Genomic DNA, 17,073 nt, shown 5'->3' with positions numbered 1-17,073 from the left:
CACAATGCATTGTTTTGTAGTCTTCAATGTGTCTTGCAGCCAGTGCAGCGCCAGATTTCCAGCTGTACCCGCCTGAATAGGCGCCTTGCACCCGCCTCTTTGTCTCGATATTTTCATGATGATTGACAAGTTAAAACTACCCAACATGCACTGCAATCCAGGCGATTTGTGCAGTGATCTCACACATCTAATGTAAGGAAGAGATTGATTAACAAAGTCTACAGCCAATCAGAACGCAGAACACAGCGCGTAACCCTTCCCTTTCCTAAGAAAAAAAAAAAAAAGGAAAACAGAAAACATGCAACATAAAAATTACAGCTCAAAACAGTAAGACAAAGTAAGATTAATCGTGATATAGTGAGAGACGACTGTATTGAAGATTTTAAAAAGGATAAAGCCCTATAAGGCAATTGTTTTGTGATGTTGAGCTGTATAAATAAATAAGATTGAATTGAATCTTCAAAAACGTCACATGTTAAAAATCTCTTTGGCTTTATAGTGATTAATATACACATTTTCTGGTGCATGTAACATACTTTTTTTTTTTTACAAGATGAGTTCATTTCTGATAGTATTAAGTGTGTCTGTTTCTTCTGAACATGAAGTTTGATGTAGACATGATCAAGTTTCATACGACTGATTTCAGTGCGGTCGTGTTCAGGACGGAGGAATCTGAAATACGAGCCCCAGAACTGTTCAGCGTTTCATTGTTATTCCTCGGGGGCTGGCGCCTCAACTGGAAGAGTATCTAGTTCCTTCTATTTTATTCTTTTTTAAATATTTAATTCACCAATGCCCCTTCTTTTGTTGAGCCATCTCACTTGGATGTCACTTGTTTAACCAGGGTCGATGAAAGCAATCAATTCCTGCCCTGTTCCTCCATCAGCGTCTGAAACAAGTCCATCCGTCCAGCTTAAGGAGAGTGTGGCCCGAGGTTTATCGCAGAAGTAGATGTGCTTATTGTCACGCTGGGGTTCATCTTTACTAGATCAGAGACGCAGCAGTGGCAGCCAACACATTAATCTTCAGGCTTAAAAATGTTCCACCCATAGTTGCCGTCTATCCGTATTACAGCAGCGTCTTGTTTACAAAGTATTCATTAGAATTATCAGTCCGATAGACGGATATTTATCCTCGGCTGCGAGGCTCCGCCAGTCCCCCAGGAAAATATACCCCACCACTTCCTCTTGTGGAATTTGTCCAACCTTTTATTTGCATGGATCGAAGAGATACCCGTATCTCCCCTCCTTTCCAGTGAAGCCCGGTAATTACTGCATGCTAATGAGTTTTATTGTATTTTAGCTGCAGGGGAGGTAGATGATGAAGGAGCCTCAATGCACAGATATAAAGCCTATATGGGGCAAATTGAGCTGTATATGCAAATATGTTTGCTAATTCAGGGGGGGTAAATGCAATTTCTGACTGAAAACTGCTAAAGTAGTCTTGTTTATTGTTTGTCAATATGCAAAATAGGTCGAGCAAAAATGAGCTGCTTTTTTGTTGGAATTTACCATGATTGTGGAGAAAGATGCTGCTCACTTTTTTATGCGTTAGCTTAAAAAAAGGACAATAGTAAACTTTTTTTTTCGATTTGCAGTTTGCTTTGATTTAGCCCTGCGTGCATGTGCTTGTTTATTCACAGGTCACTGCTTCTGAATTCTCCTTCCCTGCAGCAGGCTCCACGATATATGAAGAGCTCCAGCTAGAAAGGGACTCCTGACATGCCCGACGTTCCACGTGTCTCCTCAATCACACGGACAGGGGGATTAGACTGGCATTTTTTTTTTTTTTTCATACTTTCACCGGCTGATTTATGTCGGGAGCCAAAGTCAGCAGATAGGTACGGATGCTGCTCGGAGCCTGCGCTCCACCAGCGTCCTTATTAATCTCTCTTTCAGAAAGTGGAGAGCTCAGCAGTAACCCAGAGGAGAAGCTCAAACAACTATCAATCCTCCGATGAGACACAAACAGCTATTTGTGCAGCTTGTTATGGCAGGCAGACTTTGGTTCTGGTGAAACGGGCCAAAGGTCTGCAATGTTAGAACTCAAATGCATTAAATACTTGAGCAGTGACTAGCTTTGACCTTAGCGTGCTCCCTGACACTGAAGTCCCTCTGTCTGCTCATTAGAAGTGTTTTAATTGAAGACACTTGGACCACTTCATGATTGCTCTTTTAGAGGTAAAGTGTGTCTGTTTTGTTAGATTGTAGTTGAATATTTTACAAAACATATAATAAAATATAATAATAAAACAAAGTTAAAGCCGTGACCGGCATTGTATGGACCAACAACTACTTTTCAAAGATTGTGGCTTTTTTGTTGGTTTTATTTCCATAGCAACCGTATTGTTTTTTGGTCGTGTGGGGGTGACGAACATGTCTATGTACATTTTAGAAGAATCTGTAAAAGTAAACTTTTGGATTTCCTTGACAACAGAGGTTTTTGCTAATCTGAGATGCCGCCAGAATCTGCTGGAATTATGTTGATCGCGTTAACAATTCAAAAATTACAGTAAATCAAAGAACAAAATCACCGGTGTTAAAGTATTAAGGCTGCACCCTTACTACTTTTTCTTTTAAAATGATGGTTAATAGCACTTGGATGAAATAGACTTCCATATTAAACACCACCTGACCTTCACAAAGACTCTTCTGACAGGTCAGACCCAATGACGTTGATCATCTTAACACTTGAAAAGTTATGATATCTTAAAGAGTGTGTGTTATTTACATGTTGCTGACAAGATCTCAGGTCTTAAAGGGTGAAATAAATACTCCCATAATTCCTAATATAGTCATTTCGTGTTGTTTTTGGTTTTGTTCACCTTGAGCTAACAGTTCATGTATTACATTTTGACAGCATTCTGTTAAAAAAAAAGTGCAAGCAACAGAGAACGCCATGTTTGCTAGCTTGCCATGCTAACGTTGTTCAAAAGCAATTTTAAAGATTTAATGCCAGTTAGCTTCACAATGAAGCTCAATTAGTTATGAGGTAATAGGTGGAAGTAACAAGGCGGATTTAAATCTTTAGCTTGTATTAAAATAATTGTTTCGGCTCCTTCAAGGTCAAAGGTCAACTAAATTTCGGCCAAAGTTGTTAGCTTAAACTGGCAAAATTCATGAATATTACTTGACTTCCTTTGGATATCCTCAACATGTGTGTCTTGGTTTTATAAATTTTGAGCTTCATAAGAGATTCAGGCCCCACTCTTATATTTGCTGGTTTCACCTGCTTTGATGTCTTTGTTTTTTTTTCGGAGGAGGGGGTCCACTGTGTCAAAAAATCCTCTTCACATGGCACTGGGTGTGTGCACATTTTGGTGAGTTTTTATGTTTATGGTGGGGGCAAAATTTTTGTCAGGGGCTGCTTCAAGACACAACAATGAAATCTGTAAACACATACCGGATATTGTAAAAGACCAGAAGCTTTTGACAAAATTTTTATTTGTAAATAAACAAGAAAGTTAAAAGAGAGAGTCACTGTAAAAGAGAAAAGACATTTTAATCATCAGTTTCTGTTTTAGTGAAATTAACGCTGAATAATTTAGCATTTTCATTCATTTTCACCCTAATGACAACAGCCACAATAACATCTGTTAATAAACAGTTTTAGAAACTCAATTTTTAAGTACAATTTGTGTCGTTTTATACATTAACAAAGGATTTTTTAAACGGCTTCAGTTTGAGCTGTAAGAATAAGTCAGGGTAATGTTTCTACAAAAAATTGGATTCATTTAAAATTTTTGTCAGGATTTCTGCTCTAAATCATACCTGTTTGGGCTCAACTTACCATTTTGTTCTATTTTCTCTTAACAGAATTTAGTTTTATTTCAACAGTCTTAATCATTTTGTATTCCAAGGGTCATAAATAACTAAAATCCTACATTAAAGGCTGCATAGATGTGTGTTTGCATCTGGAAGTGACTGAAAACTGTTTTAGGGTATCATTTGTTTCTGTTTTCTTTCACATTGACAGAATAACTAATGCTCTCTCATTCACCCTGATCGAATATCACTTTTCTAATAGTTATAGCTTCCAGTTCTTTGTGTAAAAACCACCACTGTTGCTTCTTTCATTTCCATCACAGCTGAAGAACAGCTGCAGCCGGTCAGTTTATATTAAACCGTTTGTACAACTGAGTTAATGCTGGTGCCACAAGCAATTTACATACTCTGGTTGCATCTATGCTAACCCTGAACGAGGAAAAGATGCAAATTTTGTTTTAAATTGTATATCATGACGCACTTGTGGGTCATTTTTAGTAATCAGTATTATCCAGTGGCGGGCCGTGCATTTCACACCTAGGCCTTCAGTAGTGCTCCATCTGAATCAATCCAACCCTCATTAACTATTTTATGGCAATAAAACTTCTAGTGCAGGTACAGCTGCCACACACACACCAAAAGCATAAAAAATAACCTGATAAAATTTCAATATTATGTAGGGAGATAGCAAAATTTTACTCACCAAAAATCCAGATTATTTAAACACAAAATCCATCCTTTCTATCCTCAAGAAGATTTCAATCACTCTGTCGTGCAGAATCCGTGCGTTTCGCAGATGGAAAGTGTTCCGTGGCTGTGATAAGCTGGAAAAAGCTGCATGCGGGAAATGTTCTGGTATTCCTGAAGCCTCTTGTGGTCCAGGAGGGAGACAAACATCAGTTTTTGTGATCTTGAAATCTGGTCTGTGTCTGGAAAATAATATTGTCGGTAGTGCGCGCGAAGATTTTGCGCTGCAGCTCTTCGTGCGCTCGGAGCGCCCGCGGTGCGTTCAGGGGCCTCGTAGATTTCCTCGTATCAGCTTCACTCCCGCTCAACGGAGTCACGGAACTCCTTTACCCGTGCCAGACAAAACTGTGCTATAACTTTACCCAAAAATCGGACGATGAGACCACCAATGTGATCGGCTCGCTTTCCACTGGTAACATCTTCAAACCCGACACGCCGCTCCTCGACACCTGTGTCCGGCACATAACGCAGAACCAGAGCGAGCTGCGCCACATTACTCGCGTCTGTCGTCTCATCCACCATAACAGACACAAACAGGGCTTTAATAACTTCCCTTCTGATCTCCTCCAATCGCACTGATCAGGTTGTTTTGTCCACCAAACACGTAATTAGTGGACAGGTGGAAGTCTAAATCTGTGTCGTTCTCCGTGATGACTTTCCTCTGCTTGTGGATCCAGCGCTTTCACCGCGCCCCCGAAATGAAGGTACCGCTAGTAGTTAGGACTGAAAGTGGCGTTCAAATCCTTCTCCCGGTTGTGACAGGCTTGCTAGCTTCAGAGTTGCCCGACTTTGCTTAACAATGTCCAGCTTTTCTTGAAAAGTCCGTCTGGAAAATGGCTTTGGCAGTAAAGCTATTAAATCCACTCGATATATTTGCTGGTGCAGCTCGCTGTGTCGCTACAGATGCAGTTTGCTAGCTCTGCCTTGTACTCTCTGACTATCCAATCAAAGCGCATGAAAATGCTGACGTTTCCGTTCGCCTGCTAGAGGGCCTTCGTGTCGCCTACTCCAAATCTGATTGGTTGAAGCAACAGTTTGGTCGACAATTATTTTATGCTACAGGGCCCGCAGAACTGATTGTGAAGGCCTCCGGGCAGATTTCTTTGACCCTAGCAACAAATGGTGCTGCAATGTGATTGGTTAATGCTTAAATAGGAAAATACACGTCTGGAAGCAGCGCAACCAGGGAGACAGCAATGAAAGGACGAAGACAGAGCATTTGGAATTATAGAATACGTATTCACGGAAATAAATAATAATTAATATCAGTCTGTGATTCAGATATTTTTAGGCCAGCAGAGAAGGCCTTGCAGGCCCTGACGGCCCGCCACTGGTATTATCTATATGTATGGTCCAAGTATGCAGCTTGGATTATTGTTTAAAGCTACGTTCAGAACGGGAATGTGGTGTGTTCAAAAACATGGTAAACTCACATTTTTTGAATGTACATTTAGCCGATGGTGTTCACATTGGACAAGTAAGGAGGGTCTTCTTTTTATTTTTCTACTGTTTACTAGCACATGTCTGCCACCTACAGCTGGTAGAGGCTTGGTGCGAAACATCTTTGTCATGAATCTTGCTACAGGCTTTTGTCTTCACAGTTCTATTCCGATATATGAAAAAACTTGGTCTCATAGAATTTCTTGGTGATCAATTTTCAAACGGTTCACACTTCCATTAAATTAAAGGGATGCCATCCATATATCATGACCAAATTGGAGTCCCTGACTGGTCAAGGTTTGACCAGGTTTAGCTTTCAATGATGCCACGTTTTGTACTTAGAGCCCAACAATATTCTTAAAAATATGCTTAGCTAAAGATGAACGCAGAGTTTTGAACACGGAAGCCGAAAATGTACATTTACACGTTGACGTAGACTTAAGGCTTGTCACGAGGGCTGTGTGAAGGTAGCTCAATACAAACCTGTTGTGTGTTCTGCCTTTCTTTAGGGGTAACTTCTGTAGCAGTTTTTCTGGTGCTTTCATTGACATTTTCAACAATTGCTCACAAGAAAACTAGTCCTGGTTTTGTCTTTGTTAAAACAGCAAATAGAGAATGAATGGATGAATACATTGTTGTGTTTGTGTGAAATATAGACTCATTAACATGCATGTTTGAAAGAGCTGCACTGATTAACGGAAATATGCTAATTATTTCTTATTAGTGCTGTTGAGCACTTCATTTTCTCCAAGTACTTTAAGTAGATTTGTGTTCTGCAAGCTGTTGCTCATGCCAAAACAAACATTATTTTCTTTACCCTAATCTTAATACTTTAAAGGAAAGTTAGAGGCTGGTAATTAGAAAATGAGATAACCCAATCAATGCCTGAATCTGTCATTTACATATTTTGTTTGTTTGTATTTTTCTCTCTGACTTTTACTCTTCCAGTCGAGCTGAAATTCAACTTGGACCAGTACGTGAACAAACGCTACCCGGGCCTGGTTAAGATTGTCAGGAACAGCAAGCGTGAGGGTCTGATCCGGGCCAGGATCCACGGCTGGAACGCGGCCACTGCTCCTGTTGTCGGTTTCTTCGACGCTCACGTGGAGTTCAACACTGGCTGGTAAGAAAAGGTCATGTTTGGCCGGAAAAGGTCAAACCTGCTGCTCTGTCCAGTATCATGTTTGCCTTGGATTGAAAGTTTTCAGGACAGAAGGATGCAAAAGATAATAATTGTTCTTATGTTGTGTCACAACTGGCTGTTCTCATTAAATCAGGGGTCCAGGCATATGTCCTGACGCGGTACTGGATGCAGACCAGTTCTTGGGACGTGGACCCCTAATGCTGCTTCACACAGGACGTGTCAAATTTGCATCTGCCACCTCTCTCACGTTTGGTACCGATATGCGTCCAGTACCAGGATAGGGAGCTGGTGCGGTCCGCGTTCGGTTGGGGCTTCCCAAAACGTCAGTTTTTGACGCAGAGAGGTCCCTAACAATACGTCAATATGTGACAGCCCGGGAATGAGAATGTGTTGGTTTTAGTCCTGTTCATACCATTGGCTGTATATAGACAACTGGACTGAGCAAGTTGACTTACTTCTGGTTCCGACCATATGAAGTCAGTTCAGTCTCTATTTTTCCACAATACGTCCACTATCATGTTGGAGCCAGACGTCCTCAGGAAGCTGTGATTGGTCCATGCTAGTTTTAGTGTATGTTTCTACGGCAACCACTTTATCCAATCAGTAGCGAGCATGATAGAAGGCCACGCCCCTTCCACTAAAAGTATAGTCGGGGGAATCTGTCAATCAAACGTTTGGCGTGAGGCCTTCTACTTTTATTGAAGCATCTGATTGGTCGGTTTATAACTTGAATAACTTGTGCTACAGCAAAAACATCATGAAAAAATGAGGATTAGCAAGAACATGTTAAAAACCTCTCCCAGAGCAAGAATGGTTGTTCAAACAAATAGAATGACTAAGTATGTACTGTCTGTTTCTCTAAAGAAGTCTATGGGATTTTGGCGTTTTGGAACCATTATTTCACCTGCAGATCTTTCGTTCATTTTTCTGCTATGAAATCACTTCTCGGGGTCTCAGTAAAACGCCTGCCTGCTGCTGGAGTTTACAGACAAACAAGGCACTCAAACAGAATGAATAGGCACCTAATTTGAGTTTGTCATGCTGGCAGTGTTTGAAGATGAGGTGTAGCTTCTGCTGCCTGCCTGAGAGGCAGCAATTGGACACGGAGGGATGAAGAGAGCAGGGATGGTTAGCTGAAAGTCACTAATAGCGTCTCTGGATGCAATTCAGGATCTCTGATGAGAAAAATGTAGACAAATATGAACACGAGGCATGGAGGTTATTAGTCGAGTGCTGCTTCTGAGAACTTCAAACACGCAGACATTATTGTATAAATGTGTGAACCTCTTCAGTAAACAAAGATCTGCTTTCAGTGGAAATGAGGTTGTCCAAATATTCATATACAGAGAATATAACATTTTATTGTTTGATCATTTTTCCCATTACTATTTTAGTCCTTTTTTGTTATTTTTTCCTTCTTTTTGTTAAAAAACACAAGCGATATTAAAAAATGTATACATAAAAGAATATTTTGAATTTGTGTATATTGCAAAGAAAATAACATGAAATTACATTTGAATTTCTTAGAAAAACACAAAGTGACAATTTATATTTATATATATATCTCTCTCTCTCTCTCTCTCTCTCTCTCTCTCTCTCTCTCTCTCTCTCTATATATTTTCTATATACATATATATATATATACATATATGTATGAGTACATATTATGCGTATGGCTTCTATTACATTGCAGAGGGACGGACGCCAGACACAGACATAATGGAGGCGATGTAAACATTTCGATTAATTAATGAATGTTCTATTTTTTTTGTGTCAACGCAAAGAATATACATCACAGACGTATGAGTATAAATTAGCTATAGAAATTATATTTCCAGGCCTTTGATGATGATTTTGCAGCAAAAAGCCAAAGAACTAAGAAACAGGTCCTGGTTTTAAGATCGTGCCTTTAAATTAAAAAAAAAAAAAAAAAAAAAGGTTAGGAATTGGTGTGGGTTAAAACAAATTGTTATACTGGAGAATATGTAGTAACTGAAAAAATACTTTTCTTACTGCCCCCGAAACACAAGAATCAAATCTGGCTCACTAATTTGTAGTGACTCATGTTACAAACGTATCTGCTATACTTACAAATAACAGCGGGAATACTACAACTTAGAGCAGATTAGACTATTTGACCTTTTAAATCACAGGTATCTCACCCCAGGCCTTGAGAGCCAGTGTCCTTCATGTTTTCTAACTAAGCTGCCTCTTAAGCTTTTTATTAGGTATCAGCAAAATGTAATTTCTAAAAAATCAGCAGGATGTCAGCGCTCCATGTTCTTGGGAATTAAAACACATAGAAAGAAATGAAGGAAAAGCAAATTTGTTAAAAACTTTAATACGTACGTAACCCCTTGATACCTAAATGTATTTCCAGCTATAAAAAAAAAACAAAAAACCCACATTTGTTTTGGCTCTGGGCTAAATCAAAGTAAGTTTGGAGCAGAAGTGGTTCGTTGCATATTTGCATCAATAGATGTCAAGGGTTAACGCGGTCTCCTACACTAAAAAAACACACATAAACATACATAATTATACAGCAGACTGATGGACGTACCGAACAATGGACGTACTGACGATCGACGGACGGAACCACCAATGTACCGACCGACGTGCCCATGAATGTAAAGACCAATGAACGTACTGACAGATGAATGTACGATGGACGTACCGATGAATGTACCGACCGTCAAACGTCCCAACTGACGAAAGTACCAAGACGTACCGACTGATGGATGTACCGACTGATGGATGTATCGACTGATGGATGTATCGACTGATGGATGTACCAACCGACGTACCGACTGATGGACGTATCGATTAATGGCCATATTGTCTGATGGACGTACCAACCAACGAACGTATCGACTGATGGACGTACCGACTGATGAACGTATCGACTGATGGACGTACCGACTGATGAACGTACCGACTGATGGACGTACTGATTGATGAAGGTACCAACTGATGGACGTACCGACCGACGGATGTGCCCATGAATGTACAGAGCGATTAAAGTACTAATTGACAAACGTACCGATAAAGGTACCGACTGACGTACTGACCAACGTACCGACTGACTGGCGTACAAACCGACAGACGTACCGATCGACAGACGAACAGACAGACAGACAGATATTTTTGCAACTCTTGCAGGGGCAGCCCTTGAATATTGCCTCTCAGCAGACTATTGGTTGGAACTCCGGGACCAATGACTGCACAGGGAAGGTCACCCAGCTGAAGAACAGCACTTGGGCAGAAAGCTGCATCATCGCCTGTAGGTGCATTACAGTTGATAATTGATACCCTCGTGGCTCCCTCATCTGTTTCCCCCATCTGTTCTTTCCAGAAATAGATGTGAATGTCGTGCCCCCATACAACCCCTCTTACCTCCACTGAGGCGTGTACCGCCCCCACCATCACACCGACCCCACCGTCCGCTTTACCCCTTTTCACCGTACAAGCCGGAGACTCGGTTCATCCGCTGCCAATGTGTGCATCTGCAGCACCACCCCAACACAAAACACTGTCTCACATTTATCAGCCTTCATCTTCCTCTGACATCCTTTATCCACAGGTGTTTCTGCCGGCAGATCTGCCTTTGCGCGAGGCTTTATTTACAGAAGTCGATGAGGAGCCGAGCCGCATCGCTCTGATTTTTCTTCAAGCTGTTGCTGCGTAAAAAGGGGATGCAGAGATGGGGAGGATGACAGGCATTTTCAATCAGTGTGTTCACACTGCTCAGATATGTGAGTGCGGCCGCGCATTATCTGCTGCGCGCCAGCAAACAGTCTGCTCCCCCTTATTCAGATAGATTTACTCCTGTTATCCACGCTTTCTATTTGTTAGGAAGGAAGAATACCCTATTTGTCATAATATGATTATTCACGGCGGCACATGCAGTGATAAGTGAGATGGATGGTTACTGTAGTAGTCGTGGTGAATCTCCCTCGTTGACCTTGTGCATATTAAACTCCAGACACTTCTCGGCTGCAGCCCTCAGATTCACTGGCAAGGTCTGTCCCTCTGGAGGGCTGTGCAGTTACCCTGGAATGAATTAATAGTCCACATTATTCCTGAAGCAAAGAAATAAAGCAAACATTGGCTCCTTATTCTCTCCCAGCGTATTGGTTTATGGGGATTTGAGAGGAATGGGCTTTTTCACGCGAGGGATTTCTGATTTCCATGCCTTTGCTGTGCCTCAAGTCACGGATATGAAATCTTTGTCCTCTCCTAATGTGGTATTGCATCGACTAAATGTTCACACTGGCAGTATATGACTTCATCTTCATTCTCTATTGTACTTCAGACAATACCCATCTCCTGCTGCAGGTACGCAGAACTCATATCAAGTCCTAAGTGTGCGGTGTAATTAGGCTCTGCTGCATTCCCAGCTTCAAATGCGCAGCAGCAGGAAAGGAACGCACCAGAAAATTAATATTTATTTGGTTTTTGAAGCCTCTGCACCACTGCAATCTCAGGTTAATAATGATAAGCAGAGTAAGTTTGCTACGGTGAGAAAAATGCTGATACGATTGTCATTGCGGGGAGGTTTTAATGAAAGACGTGCTTTACACTGCATCACCTTGATGAATGCAGAGTACCGTCTTTGACCTGGAGGGCAAAGTCTAATTGCAAAGTGAGAAACGAATAAGACATTTCTTTATGGAATTGCAGAACATGAAAATCTATATTTGTCCCTTGTGTTTGATGTTACTGCTTGTTAATCTCGTGCAACTCTATTTATTTTGCCAGGCTAAAGTGTGTGAGTCACATGGAAAAAAAGGGATGTTTTGGAGAGTAAGTCATGTTTTTATTTTATATTTTTTTGGGTGCGACTTAGACTCAAGTGCAACTTATGTGTGATTTAAAAAAAATAGCAACACCCACTAGGGGGTGCTATACATGTTTGCATCAGTATTTGCTCCTGAAAACGATGCAGAAGAAGACTGCCACTCAGTTTTAAGCTTTACACCACACTCAGCAACACACGCTCTAGCGACCATAGGAAAAAATCTAAGTAAATACACAAATACTTGTTTGGGCTCCAGTATTCAAAACTCTTGTGTCATTTTTAATTAAGATTTTGGGTAAAATGTTTGGCCATTAAACGCGCGTTGAAAGTCAAATCAGGTCAAACTTTGACCAGTCAGTACAACAGTGGTGTAAAGTACTTGAGTAAATGGACTTAGTTACTTTACTTCAGTACTTTTTTGCTTACTTCTTACTTGTACTGGGTATAAAAAATATACGCAACGTTTACTTTCTACTCAACTACATTTTTGATTGAATCTATTCTTTACTCTACTACATTTGAACGGACACTTGCATTTACTCGTTACATTGTGATTGTGTGCAAAGGGCTCGCATCTTTATCGACTACGCCACAGCTGGTTTATTGGGCGAATTAGACAATATCGCCATCTGCAGGATACTGAAGTCACTGCATACCATTTATGAGCTAAATTCAAGCAGTAACTCTAGCGGGCGGGGGGGTGAGGCCAACCAGGAAGTGTCAAAGCGTTGCAGTACCACCACTGACCAGAGAGGCTGGTGCTTATAGTGAGCGATTCTCTATTGACTGCCATGTTAAAATGGTCCTGAAAACCGTCCCACCTTTACTAAAGTTGTCATTAAGGGTCAACAATCCCCTTACTGCATCTGCTGCTTGTGGGCGGCTTTATAGTAGTGCTGACCTAATTTTCACACCAAAAAGAGCTAGAATAAGATCCAAGAACTTTGATAACTAACTTTTAAAGGGGAAATACCATGAAAATTCTACTTTTTGAGGTTTTAAACGCATTATACTGTTCATTCCTCTCTATAAAGAATCCCAAAACCCTCAGATTTTAAGAGCAATCCTCTAAAAGCCTGGGCTGTCAGCAGCAGCCCCTCCCATACCCAACAAAACAAGTGGGTGGAAACGTGCTGACCTCAACATGATGTGAACCACCCCCACACCAGACTCAGTCTAAAACCAACATTCAACTTCTCCAATGAGCTATCAGTGATCAGCAGAAACTTTCATTTTAGATGCAGAATATGATATATCTTACAGTTGTGTCCTGTCTTCAATAAATTCCTGTTCAAACAGGTGTTAATTACTTTAGATGCTGGGCTCCTTTAAGACCCCCTACCCCTGCCCCCTGTTGGACACAGTTGTGCAGAAGCTGTATTTGTGCTGTGAACCAGTGTAGTGATAGCCAGGGCTTCTAAAGGCAGATTTATGGTATGTGTATCCATCTTTGAAAAATTTAGATAATGTTTCTTTTCGTGGGAAAAACGAAGAAAGAAAGTCTCTAGGATGACATCATGAAATGGGCAGCAGCCACATGCAGCGGCAGGCGGAGCCTCCGAAAACATTTCGTTTTACTATCGGGTAGGAAAAAAGTCATGAAAAAAATAACGTTTCAGAAATAATGAGCAATGAGATACAGTTGCAGAGAGATTAACGTTGTGGTCATACTAATTTATTACAATGAAAGGCATATTAATATTCAGGAATTTTTTTTTTTGGAAGTCACACTCTTAAAAAAAAAAGAGTAAAAAATTGTTCTGGTATATTGGGATGTATCGTGATATAGATCGTATTGGGATACACGTATCATGATGCGTATCGTGAGAATCCTCTCAGGATACGTATTGCCAACTTAATAAGCATCAATGTGCTACGGTTCTGAAACGTGCATTCGGTCTATTATTGTTATCTATTCCATTATTATGATTTTCTGTTCTTGGTTGCATAAATACATTTTTCCCAAAAGTGCGACTTTTTTTTTTGCTTGTTTCTGCAACTAATACTCCGAAACAAAAATTGTGGTACTAGAACTCAAAAGCATACAAAAACAGATTTTTCACTGGAAGCAGCTACAATATCATTCATTTGCACGTTGTGCAGATTTTTTTTCCCAAGGTCCTTTTCCACTTTATGACTGCATCTCCTGCTGTGCACTTCAAGCAAGCTTGTGTTGCATTATGAGCTGTGTATTTGCACCGTTGGCTTCTTTGGATTTTGCTTCTCCTGTGAAGGGAAGAAGGCTGACCAATATGAATCTGTATACTCCACAGGGATCTGTGAGCCTGAAATGAATGCAGAAACTTTTCACACACACACACACCTCATAATTCCTTTAAAATGCAGTTATTATGCACAATGAGCACTTGCATTTTTTTCTACCTTGCTTTTAAAAAACTTTTCCTGCAGTAGTGGATGAAGTAAAAGTAGACCAGATTGCCTCTTTACAGTAAAGTATGTCTGCACATGTCACCAGTTTAGGGGCTTAAGGTTTAAGTCAGGGGGTTCTGAGGAATTATACCAAGAGTGGTTGAACTCCTTTCAGTGACCTCTGCTGACTGTACTAAAACCTCTTCACGGCAAAATAACAGCTACCTGTCATCATTTTTGACATTTCAGAATATTACAGCCATGTTGAAACTGCTGACCTGACAACCAAACTCGTGCAGCACTGATTATTATGTTTGATTCAAATAGGGAAATTCAGCAAGTGGTATTTTTCCTAATGTGTTTCCATTTATGGTATTTGAACATAGAAATGTGATCATAGAATGAACGTTATAGACCTTTCATCCTTTTAAGTGGTTCAATTTGTCAAATTGGTCACTGGAAATTATTCTTATCTAATGCTGCTGAGCAAAATATTTTACAATGAGCTTCATTTTTTTTTAAATACTGTACTGAATTTGTCTGATTGTAGATTTAAAAAATAGATGAAATAAATTAGGCAAAGCAAAAACTAAATTAATACTGAACATCCTTGATCTACCGTAAAAGGATTCCAAGTGGTATTTTAATTTATGATGATGCCATTTTCAGCACATAAAAAAAATAAATAAAAAGACAGTAGTTCATTTGAAATTCATCTCTGAGTTTGGGGTAGGATTGTTGGCGCAGAGTAAGCCTGCCTCTACTTCCCATCATCAACTATCTGTTTACATGCTTTCTTGCTAGCTTACAGCCCCTCACAATCCCAATTTAACATTGTCGATCCAACAAAAATGTCTATTGAATGCTTTAGAATGGAGAAGAGCAGGGAAGATCTAACCACTTTTATTTTATTTCACAATGATTTGGATAAAGAAATCCTCAGAAATCAATTTTGAGCTTAATTTCTTTGTATATGTCCTTCATCCTGATTAAAAAATAAATTAAAAAAACACCAGAAAAACATGTTAAAAACACAATTCTCAATAGATTTCTAAGTGGCTGGACTGAGAAGAATAGCTGTGTTATATTATTAGTTTCCTCGCACTAATTTAATTATTTTTTTATGTTACAAAGTACTTTACTTTGACATTACCAGCTGATGCAGTTCCTGCTACAGATGAAGTCACAGTCAATAAACCACAGTGACAATTTCTCTCTGCGCTTTACAAAACTGGATGAGTCACGTAGAATTCTGGGAAATTCTGTTCATACGTGGAACTGATTTGGATGTAGGGGAATAATTCTCAGCTTTATGCAGATGAATACATATAAAAAGGGCTGAGACAGCCCCCCCTCTGTCAAAACCAGATGTGTCCTCGTTTCCTGAGGGACGTGGATTCAGAAGCTGCTGGCTGAGGGAGTGTGTTAGGAGGGGAACGCTCTGCGATGTGGTGAAGCAGGGAGTTTGAGAATCAGCAGTATTTTCAACAAAAGACTCAAAACTGTCAGGAACACCGTGAGTCTTTAAATACTTTCTTGAAATGTATGCACAGATTTGGATACAGACACTTTGTACTGAACCAGATCCATCAACTTTTGCTCAGGGAGGCCTTCCCATAGGTCATTTCACTGATGACATCAAACAATTTCAGAAAAAATAACTTCATAGTGATAGCCAGCTGAAAAAAAAGAACTCTAGGTTATTTCACCTCAAGGCTGTGCTATGTTTGAAGTTTACTGTTAGATCTTTTTTGGTTTGTTTGTTTGTGTTGCTTCAAACAACCTTTTTTAGCCATAGATTTTACCGCAAGTGAAAACACAGTTCATTCTGGTTTATGAACTCAATTCACTTTCAAATAATTTTATTTATTTTGTGTCAGTTCCCAGAAGCCCTCAAGTAGTTTACTTAAATTCAGAACAAATTTATGCATTTAGAAAGATAACTGAAAACATTTCAGTTTAGAAAGTTCATGAAAAAATATAAATTTCCTTGTATTCCTGAAGAGAAAGACAGATAAAGTACGTTCTGTGGTCAGATAAAAGCGTGCTTTGATTTGTCATTGAGGACAAAAACATGATCTGACAAAGATGACAAAGACCCAGCAAACCCTTTTTCTGTAGCATCAGTCCCAATGTCACACAAAACAGGTTTAGGAACTGGCGAAAAAAAAGCCAGTGCTTAAGGAAACTGAGGGAAAAAATCATTAGTTTCAACGATTCATTCAATATTATCTGCTTTCAGACTGAATGTGTCACACAGTGGAACACGTTCATGACCTAGCTTACTAACTAAGCATCAGTGTCATCTGCATGTCAATCAAAATCTTAAGTTCTTAAGCTTTATTTATGTATTTTTTACGAGTGTGCCTTTTATGTGAAATAATTCTGCTTATTGATGTCAAAGCAAGTTTGAGAGGTACACAGCACTCTGTCAAAATGACAAACATTGTTGGGTGCAAACTCGCTAACTCTGCTAATATGTAGCGGAGTTGGAATGTGTTTTTGTATGTGTTGCTAAGGTCGGGAGCGCGTACTCACAGTTTGTTTTAGTGCTTAAGATCTGTTTTTTATGTGTTGCAAACAAGGTTGGGAGTTACAGGTATTGTAAAAATGAACGCAGTTAATAAAGCTGACTGACCAACAGACTCTTTTGTTTCACTTAATGTGCCGAATAGTTCAGTTTGCCTAATATATGACTAAGTGTGCCCTATATTCCGAAAAATACAGTACTTCCTGGAAGGTGTGAATGTTTCTACCGACAGGTAAGCGGTTAGCTAAGCAGAACTTGGAGTACCGCAAAAAAAAATATC

At 39.9% G+C, this 17,073-nt stretch overlaps 1 protein-coding gene across 1 annotated transcript in view; it reads left to right on the top strand.

Moving 5' to 3' along the window:
• galnt9 (polypeptide N-acetylgalactosaminyltransferase 9) overlaps positions 1–17,073 on the top strand; it is a 107,145-nt gene that overhangs the window by 44,051 nt on the left and 46,021 nt on the right. Inside the window, exon 4 of the mRNA XM_024275857.1 lies at positions 6,900–7,074. Coding sequence (XP_024131625.1) covers positions 6,900–7,074 — 175 coding nt within the window. The remainder of the gene's footprint in view (positions 1–6,899; positions 7,075–17,073) is intronic.

The sequence above is a fragment of the Oryzias melastigma genome, linkage group LG9, assembly GCF_002922805.2.
Source record: "Oryzias melastigma strain HK-1 linkage group LG9, ASM292280v2, whole genome shotgun sequence".
NCBI lineage: Eukaryota > Metazoa > Chordata > Actinopteri > Beloniformes > Adrianichthyidae > Oryzias > Oryzias melastigma.
Note: the sequence above shows the minus strand (reverse complement) of the source record. Positions and strands in the feature narration are given on the sequence as shown.